Source organism: Mus caroli, chromosome 1 (assembly GCF_900094665.2).
Source record: "Mus caroli chromosome 1, CAROLI_EIJ_v1.1, whole genome shotgun sequence".
Taxonomy (NCBI): Eukaryota; Metazoa; Chordata; class Mammalia; order Rodentia; family Muridae; genus Mus; species Mus caroli.
Window position 1 is genome coordinate 152,889,405 of NC_034570.1, and position 14,371 is coordinate 152,903,775.

The 14,371-nt window shown below is 41.0% G+C and overlaps 1 protein-coding gene across 6 annotated transcripts in view; it reads right to left on the reverse strand.

The window, feature by feature from the left end:
• Positions 1-14,371, reverse strand: part of Dnm3 (dynamin 3) — a 462,213-nt gene that overhangs the window by 310,813 nt on the left and 137,029 nt on the right. For all 6 annotated transcript variants that reach the window (XM_029478106.1, XM_029478097.1, XM_029478095.1 and 3 more), the window contains exons 5-7: positions 5,345-5,443; positions 4,609-4,769; positions 2,276-2,418 (exon numbers count right to left, since the gene is read on the reverse strand). In XM_029478106.1, the coding sequence (XP_029333966.1) occupies positions 2,276-2,418; positions 4,609-4,769; positions 5,345-5,443 (403 nt within the window). The remainder of the gene's footprint in view (positions 1-2,275; positions 2,419-4,608; positions 4,770-5,344; positions 5,444-14,371) is intronic.

Consider the following 14,371-nt stretch of genomic DNA (forward strand, 5'->3'; position numbering starts at 1 on the left):
AACTTCAAGTTGTAGGAGGACACTACAGAAGTCATCAGGTTGGCTAAGTAGCCCAGGTTTACAAGAAGAAAGATGTCACATTGCACTGAATGGGTACAGCAGGAAAGTGCTAATGGCATCGCTGTCCATACAGGTGCTCATCCCAGGAGGTTATTATCACCAGGCGAAAGCTGGACTACAGTGGGAAAAGGTTCCTAGAACAGGAATCCAAATCTCACCAAGTAGGGAAGAAATAAGACAAATATAAGGAAGAAACTACTGGGAAGAGTAGTGGATCAGATGGCCTTGTGCACACAGATAAGGACTGGAAAAGCCAGGAAAGTTAAACATGAAGGCTCGTCTCTTCAAAGGAAGGAGATGTTTGCCATTCCACACAGAATTCTGGGAAGGGATTTAGTTTATGGCCTGGTCATCTTTTGCTATCTGTAGGACCAGGCTTCACCCAAATATTACGTCTGTTCATCCCAGACTTCCCACCACCCCTAAATCTTGAGCACTTCTTCTCAGTTCATAAAAGCTATCCTTATGAAAGATGTCACTTATAGTTCCCAACAACTATATAGCCTGCATAACTTCTGTTATCTTAGGGCCAGGCTAATCCTGACTCCCACTGGCATTCTGTTTACCTCAGTCGTTCTCCCAGACCCTCATCCTTATCTTGAGCAGTGTTCCTGACTCAACAGAACTTGTCTTTATGGAAAAGGCCATAAATATATACATGTGTGTGTGTGTGTGTGTGTGTGTGTGTAGTCATATATATATGAAAAGAGTTTCCATACAAACATGTCTTAAGCACGTGGGACTCAGCTCATTGTCATCAGAAAACTTTTTTCCAAATTTGTGCTGTGCTTAAATATGACTAAAATAAACCAGTGTCACACTCCAGAAATTTGGCCCAACACCGCTAAATAAGTCAGACTGGACCGAGTTTAATTCTTGTCGCCCTCACTGCCAGCCATGAAGCTTGAAGGCACACACACAGTGAAGACACATGAAGAAAGGAATCTTACATACCACAAAGTGGTTGAATGCAAAAATAAAGGAGTTAAATTTTGCTTGGGGGCGTAAGAAATAAAGGTGCCACAAGGTCAACCAGGGAAACGGTTTAGTTGCTTAAAATGTTTCCACACAAGTAAGAGGAGCTGTGTTCAGACCCCTAGTATCTACATAAAAAGCCAGGCCCAGTACCATTCACCTATAATCCTACTATTGGAGCACGGAAGATAGGAGTCTCTCTTGGGCTTGTTAGCTAGTTTACCTAAATTGATGAGCTCCTGGTTCAGTGAGAGATACTGTCTCAAAAAATAAGATAGAGAGCAATTAAAGAAGATACCAATGTTAACCTCTGACCTACACACACACACACACACACACACACACACACACACACTCTCTCTCTCTCTCACATACACACACACACACACAAATGCATGCCCACAATGAATGTATATATACATGTATATATATAATATATATATACATATATATGAAACAATACACACAAATATAAATAAATAAGTAAAATAATAGTACGTTAAGAGATATCAACTATCATCATTGATGGATAACTTAGGTGTGTAGGAATGCTAGACCTTCCAATTGAGTCAGACCTAGTGCAAGTTGATGCACACAGGTGAAGAGACAAGTGGAGTCTACAGGAGTCAAAGAAGAGATGAAAGGAGCCAGTGTTCTCTAGCAACTCTGCTATGGTATCTTCAAATACCCCAAGAATAAAGGAGGGATGGGAAGATCATGAAGATGAACAGATCATGAAGGCATAAAAGCTCTGCTTGAGTTTTTAATCCCTGAAGTTTAAACAGCCATATAAAAATCACTACCAGAAAGGGAAAGGAAATTGAAATGTAATCGCTTTTAAGTAAGCCTTTTATTCTCCTGAGATATACACAGGGAAAAATCATGTGAAAATTGGAAACAAAGATAATAAAGCAACATCTATAGGTTTTGTTATAAAATATAAAAGATATGCTCATCTCTACTGACTTCTGAGGCTAAGAGAGAAAACCCCTGCTGAGTTATCACCTCTGGCTATGCTTCCTGACTGAATCCATGGAGATAAGCGACTGGTCAACCTTGTAATAACAGTAAAATCAGCAAGTGTTCCTTGTGAAAACAGAATGACTCAGGGGTTGGGGGTCACTGTATCACACACAGAACCTCAGCTATGCTCCTTGCTGCTTCCAGAAAGCAACATGGCAAGCATATGCAGGCCAGGCAAGCTGTGTCAAGTGAACAGAGGAAGAGAGAGGTGACCCACTGCAGCAGGGCTTTGGTCTTCCTTGTGGGGTCTTCCGGTTTGAAGTTTTTGAAGGCTTCAACTTCATGTTCTATGGAGAGCAGCTGCCCCTGTAGCTTGTTCCTGAAGTTGGGCAGGGTATCTCGAATATGGTTGGTAAGTTGCTAAATAAAACACAGCAAAATCAGACATGTATATAAGCATGAAGATCAGTGTATGAAGTAAACTTCAGCCTCCATTGTTGCCTCTCATTATCCAAGTCCAAACAGGACTTTCTGTCTCTGCTGTGGGCATATACATTTCAGCATTCCCTTCTGGATCCATAAATAACACCCCAGCCTCAACACACCCAAATTAACTACCCAGTTGTTACAGTTTGAATCTGTGGTGTCTTCAAATGCCCAAAAGCTTGGTCACCAACCTTGAAAGGTTGTTAGAACACTTAGGACATAGGCTACTGGGAAGAAGTTAAATTGTGGGAATCATGCCCTTGAAGGCCATTGAGACTTTGGTTTCTTTTTCAACCTTCTCTGCTATGAAGGCTCAGCACAGTAGAATCAGATATCCATGAACTGAACTCCAAAAGCAGTAGCCAAAATTAGTCTCTTTTCCTTGTAAGTTGTTTATTTAGGGTATTTTCTCATATCTGTGAAAGCCAACTAGGGCACCTGACTTCTCATACAGGTGTCCAACTTCCTAATATTCTGGGAATGTGGGAGTTAGTCTGGTTAACTAGTTGCCCACTAAAGATTTCTATCACCCATCACAAGCTCTATTGTGTCACTAAGTTCTCAGCTCTTGTCAGCATCTCTCAAAGCTACTAACCCTGACAAAAACTGAGCTAGTACATTTTTTCACTTTCCTAACTGATCTCCACAATTTTAAATCTACCTGGTCTACAATTAATCTTCCTGCCTGTGATTTGAGTATTCCTTTAAACTCACCAACCTGACCCTTTTATTCTTTTTATCAAGTCTCTTAAACCACTCTGTCTTTCTAACAGAGTGAAGATATTTGAAATAACAGAGAGCACTTATATAGGAAAGGAAAAATCTTCAATACAAAATCCAGTCAAATTTCATCCAATTATGTCCTAACTTAGTGATCACCAGCAACCTAAATAGGTGAATTGCCCCCTTCAGGTTTTCACCTATTCAAAACCTACTTTACTTCTAGCTTTATATTTCTAAGCATACTAGTGAATTTTCCCTAAGATATCTCATAATCTGTTTATAGTTTACTTAGGCCAATATAGTTATGGGAGCAGTAATGTTGGAAGTGTTACTAGCACTGGCTATACTGGTGCTATACTGGCTATACTGGTGGAAGAATACTGTGGTTCTTATATGACCAACTTGTGTAGCTGTTTAAAATGTATTGGTGACTTAAGTGATACAGTCAAATGCTGCCCTGTGGCTTCTAAATGCTCATTTTCCCTTAATTAAAAAGCATGAATTTTATGGTAGTCTGCTACATTGCTTAAAAGTATATTATTGGTCTTTATTTTCTAAAACTCCCTCAGTTTGTTTTGTCCAAGTAGTAAAGCTACTGTTACCATGACAGCTTCCTTCAAGGAGCTGACATCCAGTGATCAACTCATTGGCAGACCACTTTCATAAAGAAGAGTTCGTATAGAAACTCTTAGGATATTTGTGACAGACGCTACTCACAATGTAAGTCAATGCAATGGAGACTCAGGAAGGAAGCCTGTTTTGACAAGATATTCAACTCCCTTATGGAAAGAAGATATGGTAAGTAAGTATACTAAGGTCTTCTGGGAATGATGGATGTGATGAACAGAAGAGGGTGGGCTGAAGGCCAATTCCAAATCTATTGATTTGGAATGATTGCGTTATCTTGGAAAGATGGTTTAGGTTAGTGGAAATCAATGATTACTTCATCAAGATTTATTGTTTCAATATTTTAAATTAAGAAGCCAATAAAGATTTAATAAAACCATAAAACAGTTCATGGAAGACTCTAACCTAACCATCACAGCTGAACATTTGAAACAGATCCTAAGAGACTACCTTGTCAGAGCTGTGTAAGTTTAGCTTAAGTTACTGTATACGTGAGTGAGAGCATGTTCACACGTGTGTCTGCTGTTCACTGTTCCTAAATCGGAGTGTGGTTTTTCTTTGGATACTCTCAACGACACTGAGGTGGATTCATTTCAATGAGAATGCTAAGTGGTCTAAATGGTGGTAAATTGTCTAAATAATTAGTGTTGAAAATTATTATCAAAAGCAGAGTGAGTCTTACCTGGGCAAAATAAAATTTTATAATAAGGAATATTCATTCTGGTAATCTATACCGTTCGTAATTATACTTACTGCTGAAAAGAATAATTTTACCTGATTCAGGACCTTCTGGAGGTGTGGGGTCCCCATACGATCAGCAATGTGTCTGTATGCCGGGTGAGAAAGAAAAAATTTCCTTTCTGCCAACATGGCTGCCTTAATGTCTTTCTTTCCATCTATGTCCTTCTGGCTTCTGTTGACCACCCCCACGTAGCCTGAAACGAAACACAAACTCATGGGATTTGGCACACTTCCTGCCATTTATTCCAGAGAAACTTCAAGGCTCTCTACCAGGCAAAATTAGTTTTAAAGCCTAAAGCCTGTGTCTTCTTACAGCATTCCATCCAAGACCTCACTGTACAAAAAAGCCACTAGTTTGGCTACTGATAGATCGTTGACATCAACAGAATGATATCCGTCACTTTTTAAAGCTCTACACACTTTAAGAAACTACATCTCGACTGTTGTATCATATAGCAGGCAAGTTAATATCAGACTTAAAACAAAACGGTGTATATTTATGTAGCCTGTGATGAATATTTATAACCTTCCTTTGAGCTCCTTCCTTTCCATGTTTTCCTATTCCTGTTATTTTAAGACATAGTTCCCTTCTTATAATGTTCTTTAATACAACACTTGGGAGCAGTGTGCCATTCCGTATAAAGTATGGTTAATAATAAATCACTCCCTTTTAACAGAGGAAGAAGTGAAGCCAAGCCTCCCTGTGGCTTGCCAGTCATTTCTCTGCCATTTTATAAAAGGCAGGCCTGGAAAAACCACAGTATATTACCCCTGCGAAGAGGCAGCAGCTTGTTCTCCAGTACATCCCTGGCATCTGTTCCTTCATCCATGAGATCCAGCTTGGTGATCACGCCAATGGTCCTCAGACCTGTATCATAAACAAACACAATTCTCACTAGACGGCTTACAAAAATCACTAGCCAATACTAGGGGCTTAAGTGTCTCAGCACTACATGTAAGGCTTGGAATCCAGGCCCTTCTCATCCCGGTTTCTCTGTAGCTCTCTTGCCTTGCAGTCTGTGGTCACACAAGTCTACTGATCATCTGTGTGCTAAAGGGGGAGGGCTTACTTACAAACCCACTCATCCAGGAGATAATTTTCCATCCAAGAGAGAAAATCAGCCACATCACAAAAGTACTTCTAAATACAGCCATGTTTCACTTAATCACGGGGACATTTTCTGAGAGATCTGCTGTGTGTAGAATACATCACTGTGCAATGCAGTCTTTGTAGAGTGTACTTATGTAAAGTAAGTAGCACCGAGCAGTGTCTCAATGAGGCCTCCTGGTGTAAACAAGAAATGCAACTAGCCTGCAGCCACTCTAAGATGGGATAAGGTTTATGCTTGATGTGTGTGCATGCACATGTGTGTAGGGGCATGCACATTCGTGTGTGTTCATGCATGTGGACATCCAGAAACAACCCCAGGTATTGCTTCTCAGGAACCATTGACCCTCCCCTCTTTTTCTCTACTAATAAGCTCTCTTGTTGGCTTAGAACTAAGTAGGCTAAGCAAGTCCCAGGAATTCATTTATCTCTGCTTTCTCAGCACTGGGGTTGCAAGCATACAACACTATGCCTGGCTTTTTGCATGTGAGTTCTGGAGCTCAAACTCAGGAATTGTGTGGCAAGGCATGAGCCCTTTCAACTGAGCTGTAACCCAGCCCCTCGGCACATTTTATGACTAGGAGGAGAAAGAAAATAGCTCTTAGTAAAGAAATGAGTAACACAGTCAACCATTCCCATTCCCAAGCTTTATGTGCATGCGTGATTGAACGTGTGATACCCTCCTTACATTGACAGAGGAGTGGGCATATCCACAGCAGCATCACCACAAACACGAGGAAGGAGTTTCACTGTGGTGGTGAGAAGGCAATGATGTCACTGGGCTCTAAGAATTTTTAAGTTCCACAATGATCTCACGAGACTACTCTCATAGATATGCATCCCACCATGAATGAAAACGTTATAAAGCATTGTAACTGTACAAGTTACACACACAAAGCAAAGGATGAGAGAGACAGAAATTTTCATTATTTTTATCAGTATCCTAGACGTAAAAGAAGCCTTTGGTTTGTAAAGAATCAAACATCATAGAAACGCTCAGATAAAGCAGAGGCAACAATGTTAGTCCAGTGGTCAGGAGATGAGGTTGATGAATATGCAGAAAAATACCTATAAAAACAAAATAAATGCCTATGAAGATACAATGCCTGAACAATTAGTGTCCCAGAGAGGAGAGCCCATGCAGAAATAGTCTGGAATTAAGAAGATCCTATTCAAGAAAAATGTCCCAGAAGTGAAAGGTATGATTTTAGAAGTTGAATGAACTCAGAGAGTACCCAGCACAAAGTGAGAACATAAGCAATTTGTCACATCAGTGTCAGATTTCAAACCACTAGAAACAGAATGTTCCAGAAATTCTGCCAGATGCATTTAAAAAGGGAGCCGCATGGAAACGGTTGGGAGTCACAGCCACCTCAGCCTTCCCAGAAGCAAACTGGAAACCCAAAAGCAGCAGAGAAATTGTTTCAAAATTCAGAAGGAAAAAAAAATAACCTAGATTCTAATTTATCAATAAATGTGACAGAAGAAAAAAAAAAAACTTAGTACAGTCTTGCAAAATCCCAGAGTATTTAAGCTCCTTTCATTTTTTAGGTACCTAGTAAGGTGGGTACCCTACAAAACAAGGGGGTCATCTGAAGAAGAAATGAGAGCTAGGCGCTGTATGGTGTCTTCAGCAGTAGGGTTGCACCCACTTTTCCTGGAAGGCACCAAAGCCAACAGCAATAGCCTATATTGTTTTTAGCGGGTAGGAGGATCTCCTGAATTCCCTTATCCAGTAGCTGCAAGGGTTTTTCCTGTGTGCCGCTGAGGTTTTTATTGGATAGATAGTCTATAGGTTTTGGGAGAAGCACTGTCCCCTCAAGTGGCATATTTTTAATTAAATATATATGCATATATTATGTGTAATTTTAAGTAAATAAAAAATAATTCACTATGGCTTTATCAAACACCCAGAGGGTTATTTATTGCTCCTCTTCTTCTCTCCATCTGGGTTTAGAAACAAGTATGCATCTCTGTTTAAGTGCATGTATCTATGGGAGAGTGATGTAAGGACTTTTAAGTTTTCTTCCTCCACACTACAAAGCCAAATAAAAATTCAAAGCTTTTAAATATCGAGAAGTAGCAGTATAAACCTATTACATAGAGATAGGGAGGCAAATACCAACTGCAACAGCTATTCTATAGATTGAGTTGGTACTTCAGGAAAATCAGGAATCAGGAGGGATGGAGTCAAAGAGATAGAATCAAATATGTGTGTGTGTGTGTGTGTAATATTAATATATAACATATTAAATATATGTTAAATGTGTCTGTATGTATGTGTGTGACTTTAAGGAATATATATGTAGAATTTAATTTTTAAAAATCTTGTCATAAAGCACTTCTTTCCTACTGTATCTAAAAAGGCAGCCAAATCCTCTCTTAGTGAGGTAGTGTACCAGAAATGGAGAAGAGGCCTATTTTCTTTTTCTTCACATTTGGTTCCACAAATAGGCAGCTTAAAATAATCAATGAATGAACTCCTGCTGGCAGAACCAAAGCCTGCATTGATGGATCTCAAAAAGCCATTGTCAAAAGCGATTTCAAAGGCTTTCAAGGCATGCCCCTGGGAATGTAAAGACCTGCCTAAAACAAAACACATTGTTGATCCCTGATCCTGTGCCAGCCTCATTAGGAACTCAAAACGAAAACCATATGAGATACGATGACACAGGTTGAGGAGGACTGAGAGGAAAATACACTATCCTGGGGTGGGGGTGGGGGTCACAGCCTCTACCCATGGAGCTGGAGTTCTATAAATCCAGCAACCTGGCTCCATGTTTAATCAGACTTATATTTCTGCACCTCATTTCTCAGACTCTTTAAGTAATAGCTGTGTTCTTTGACAGTTTAGTCGTAGCATCTAGTTCTCCTTCTCGATAGATAGAACTAGGGGTTAGCAGCAAGTCAGAATCCTGGACATGGGGGTGATTTTCAGATTAGGAAGAGGTGTCTTTAGTGGTGAGTGAAGAGCTGGCTACAGGTTAAGAACAAAACCAAACAACTCAATCAAAATGGAGTGTAGAACTAAAGCGAGAATCACAACTGAGGAATCTCGAACGGCTGAGAAGCACCTAAAGAATTGTTCAAAGTCCTTAGTGATCAGAGAAATGCAAATCAAAACGACCCTGAGATTCCACCTTATACCAATCAGAATGGCTTAAGATCAAAACCTCAGGTGACAACACATGTTGGAGAGGATGTGGAGAAAGAGGAACACTTCTCCATTGCTGGTGGGATTGCAAACTGGTACAACCACTCTGGAAATCAATCTGGAGGTTCCTCAAATAGATCTACCTGAAGATTCAGCTATACCACTCTTGGGAATATACCCAAAAGATGTCCTACCATGCCACAGGGGCATGTGTTCCACTACGTTCATAGTGGCCTTATTTATGATAGCCAGAAGCTGGAAACAACCCAGATGTCCCACAACAGAAGAATGGACACAGAAAAAGTGGTTCATTTACACAGTGGAATACTACTCAGCTGTTAAGAATGGGGACATCCTGAGTTTTTGAAGGCAAATGGATGGAACTTGAAAATATCATCCTGAGTGAGGTAACTCAGACCCAAAAGCACATGCATGGTCTGTACTCACTAATAAGTGAATATTAGTCAAAAAAATAAAAAATAAAAGGAAAGAATACCCAAGATACAGTCCATAGAACTCAAAAAAGTCAACAAGCAGAAGTGCCTGAGTAAGGATGCCTCAATCCCTCTTGAGAGGGAGGAGAAAGCAATCACAAGTGGGGAGGGAGAGAGGGACTTGGGAGAGGGGAACCTGATCTGGTATTGGGTGAGGGAAAAGGACTGAAGCCCTGAGGGCCAGCAGAAAGAATGGAAATAGGCAACCTAGGGAGATAGGAGGCTGGGGGGACACTCCAGAATACACCAGAGATCTGGGAGGTGAGAGACTCTTGGGACTCAAACGGAGGGACCTTAGATGAAATACCAGACAGTAGGGAGAGGAAACTTATAGAACCCACCTCCAGCAGGATGACAGGTCTCCAAGTAAGAGTGAGGGGGCTATCCCACAGTCATAACTGACCCACAATTGTTCCTGTCTGAAAGAATTACAGGGATGGAAATGGAAAGGAGCCTAAGGAAAAGAAGGTCCAGTGACAGGCCCAAAGTGGGATCCAGCTCAAGTGGAGGTACCAAGGCCTGACACTATTACTGAGGCTATGGAGTCCTCACAAAAAGGGACCTAGCATGACCGCACTCCAGAAGACCCAACAAGCAGCTGAAAGAGTCAGATGCAGATATCTGCACCCAACCAATGGACAGAAGCAGCTGATCCCTGTTGTTGACTTAGGGAAGGCTGAAAGAAGCTGAGGAGAAGGGTGATCCTGTAGGAGGACCAGCAGTTTCAATTAATCTGGACCCCTGAGATCTCTCAAACACTACCACCAAACAGACAGCATACACCAGCAGATATGAGACCCCCAACACACATACAGTAGATGACTGCCAGATCTGTGTTCATTCAGAGATGATGCACCTAACCCTCAAGAGACTGGTGGCCACAGGTTGTTTAAAGGTCAGTTGGGGTGGGGGCTGGAGACATCCACGTGGAGACATGGGGGTGGGGAGGACGTATGGGATGTGGAACAGTCAGAGGATGGACGGGGGCTAGGGGAATACAATATGGAGTGTAAAAAAAGAATAAATAAAAAAGAAAGAAGAAAAAAGAAAAGAAAAGAAAAAGAACGCACCTTATCCTCTTGATAAAACAAAAAGTTCAGACCTGTTAAAGTTTTTATTATCATATCTCCACTACACTTTTCTTTTCAATAAACGACTGTCATGATTCTGAGAAGCAGTGACCCTGGGCTTGACCTTGAGATGCACAGGCATCTCCAAAGCTGCTGCTTAGGTCGTCGGGAGGTTCAGTGCACTGACTTAGGAAGGGAACTCTTGACCCTTCTCAGCTCTGGGCTGCTCATTTCTTCATCAGTAGGAAACTGAATCTGTCAGCTGGGGAGCCGTACACTCCAGTTCCCTGCTGTCCAGGACTGGTTAATACCACGCTCCTTGCCAAAAGATGGCCTTTCTAAAGAAGTTTTATGTGCACCCTGGCTCATCACAAAAGGGGAGAAGATAATGAATGATTCTGGAGTCTAAGCTAGACCAGCACGGGGCTAGCCTGGCAGGCAAAGGTCTCAGACTCATCTTCATAACAAGTCAAAGCCTAAATGGCCAAGGCCAGCAACAATGCCTTGCACATCTGTCAGACATAAGATCCCAGTGAATGATACTGCCAAATAGTTTTGGTGAGATAGGTGAAGAAACTACACTTCTACTTTACAAAAGGAGACACTTAGAACGGGAGACCTCCTCGGGAACCAGACTTAGAGTGGGGAAGCCTAGCTTGTGCTTCCATAAGGCAATCCTTGAAGTGTTAAAGGGAATGTTGTTGTTATCCCGGGACAATAAAGTCTGGTTTCCCAACTGATGTCCCGACAGATGAGAAAACTAGTGTTTGGTGTTGTAGCAGAAGAAGCTAAACAATGCTGAACATACTGTAAACACCACGAGAGTTCAGAGCAAGACACCTCCACACTGTGGGCATGCACATGTGTGTATGCATGTACATACACATGTGTGTGCATGCATGTGCGTATGCATATGTGCGCATGTGTGTGTGTGTGTGTGTGTGTGTGTGTGTGTGTGAAGTCATTCCTATAGGTGATAAACACAGTGGGAATTTACTTAATGAGCCAAATAACTTAATGAAAACACAAAGTTATCTATTTTTATCAGGCTCATATAGAAGTTGACATACAAGTTCTAGAGAAGTAGTTCCATGATAAAATTCTTCCATGCCACCTAGGCTCACTGCCAGTACACAGTGATTTATTCGGAGGAGGCTGCCATTTCTTCCATTCATGTGTGCTACTAAACATCTAATTAAGACGTGGAGCAAAACTAAGCCAACATTATCAGTTGCCGGAAAAGCAATCTGAAACACAGTACACATTAAATAACAACAATAAAAAATAGACCCTATAGGAGGAATGCAAAAATATACACAGAAAAATTAAAAACATACTTATTAAATTATATGTACTTCAGTTTGTGCATGGTTTAGGTTTAGGTGGGGTCGGGGGTGAAATAAATGTAGCCTTTTCTGTTTGGCAATGGTTATTGAATATTTTATTTCTGAAAGCAGTCAGTGGTGAATAGAAAGGGTTTAACCTATTTTTCCATAAGTTTTCCATGAATTTTATTTTCTTGTTACTTTGAACTCTGCTGAAAACAGTTCTTCTCATTTTCAAAGTCATCAGTTAACATTATTTCATGTGTTACTGGGTAAGATGTTAAGTACATAGAATAAAGCATTGAAAATCTATGCTGGCAGAAGAAACGCTATGTTGTTCTTGTTCACTAGAATAGTTCAGAGAAAAAGCCAAGTATTGGGAAATTGTAATGTCTGAAAAGGAGAATGGGGAGAAATGTATAAGAAAAGGGGGAAGAAGAGAGAGAAGGAACAAAGAACAAAGGATTATTTCAAAAGTTAGAAAATCTGCACACAGTGCTTTTTTGGCTGAGATGTTTTACTCCAAAACAGAACTGAGACATAAAAGAGACAAGTGACCGGAGTGCACCTAAGCCTCCTGCTGTGGGTCAGCGGCACAGGCTTCCTTAAATTTAACATCCAAGTCCCATTTACCAGTGAGTCGCAATGTACCTTATGTCAGTCCTGTGGTTAAGACTGATCTAAAGGGATATACACAGAGCTGGCATGTACCACTTGTAGAGTTGGTCCGTATGACCTCTCCCACATCTGTCCCTAAATGTCTGTTTGCCTTTTGTTTTGCTGGATGGAGTCCTAGCAGATCACGAGGTGGTTGAGGGTGGCGGGATGGAAAGAGCCTGGATCTGTGAATGACATCATGGAGAAGGATACCACATCTAGGCTGACTACACTTACGCCTGAGTCTGACTACCACTGTGCACTGATATGTGCGCTCCATCTTTGAAGAGGAGAGCTGGTGTAATGAATACCTGACATAGAAAGGCTGAAAGGCAGAGAAACGATTACTGCAGGTCAGTTAGAAAGCTCATTTGTGTTCTAAAATGACTTCAGTCTGGATCACATGATGGCTTGTGAAAGTTACCACTGGAAATATCCAGAGTGCTCATTCATCTTGATTGTTCCTTGCCACTTAAAACAAAATGTTCCGAAAACATATTAGTCATACAAGAAATTTATCATTTTGTAAATAGAATCACGAGATTCAAAAATCTATAAAGTCTGTTGATCTTTTAAAATCTCACATGTACTTATGACTCAAATAATAGAAAAAATAAAAGTCAATTAAGAATTTTTCAGTAGGCAAATCATCAATAATTTCTGCCTCAAACTATAATAATAATGGGATTCAGACATATACTTCTTTGGTGAATGTTGCAGTGTGTGTCTGTGTGTATCTGTGCATGTGCATGTGTGTTCATGTTTATGGGTGCACATGTCAGAAGGCATGCACAGGCACATGTGATCACATTCATGTAGAGATCATAGGTTGAGGCCACGTATCTTCCTCCATCACTCTCCACCGTATGTACTGAGGCAGTATGAACCTAGAATTAGCTAATACTAGGCACTTGAACCTAGAATTAGCTAATCTAGCTAGTTGTCCTTCTCTAAGTATCTCCTGTCTCTACCTCCCATGTGTCGAGGACAGGCTACCACACCCATCCAACATTTATATAGGTACCAGGGATCTCATCTCTGGTCCTCACGTTTGCATGTCAAGCACTTTACTCACTGAGAGAGTATCTCCCTAACCTTAGACAGACCTCTCTTTTATAAACTTTAGGAAACTAGACATGCACTAATATGAGAACTGGTTCAGACATTGGGCAACATGTTTCACAGAACTGTGATAGAGAGAAAAGAAAAACAAAATAACCTTCAGCAGCCACTTTCTACCTGGTAGCACTTTTCAGGCTGTGAAATAGGAGTATGCCATCCAAGGAGACAGCATTAGTCATGCTTAGTTCAGGAGACACAGGCTAGCATTTAAGGATACTGAGATGTTAGTCTTTGCAGAATAGTGGGCTACATAAGAAGGAGACAAGACAAGAAAGAGCTCCAGAAATTTTCATGGGGGTTCTTCAAGTCTCTGTAAACAGAGGGGCACATTTGGTACAAACTCCATGTGGCTGGCAGACAAAAGAAAATATCTAGGATGCTCTAAGGCAAATAATTCCCAGAACTTTCATAGGAATGGGAGTCATTTGAGATCCTACTGGCAAACACAGACAGGACATGGAAGATGGGACACAAGAGACATCAGATGGGCCAAGCCTCAGGAAACACTTCCTGTTTGAAAACAGGAAAATCATGCAACCAACAACAACAACCATCAAACAAACTGATCTTCAGGTAATGTAGCTAATTCTAAAACCAAGTCCAGTACACTTTTGCAAGAAAACAATAAAACTCAGAACTCAATAAAGTAAAATTCAAAATATCTAACATTTAGGGGTAGGGAGATGGCTCAGTGCTTAAGAGTGCTTGCTGCGCATGCAGAGGATTCAAGTTTAGGTTCAGGCAGCCATATCAGGGAGTTCAGAGCTGCCTCTAAGTCCAGCCCTAGGAGATCCCATGCCCTCTTCTGGCCTAATCGGGTACCACACTTATATACACATACTCCTACACAGATGCACATACATACA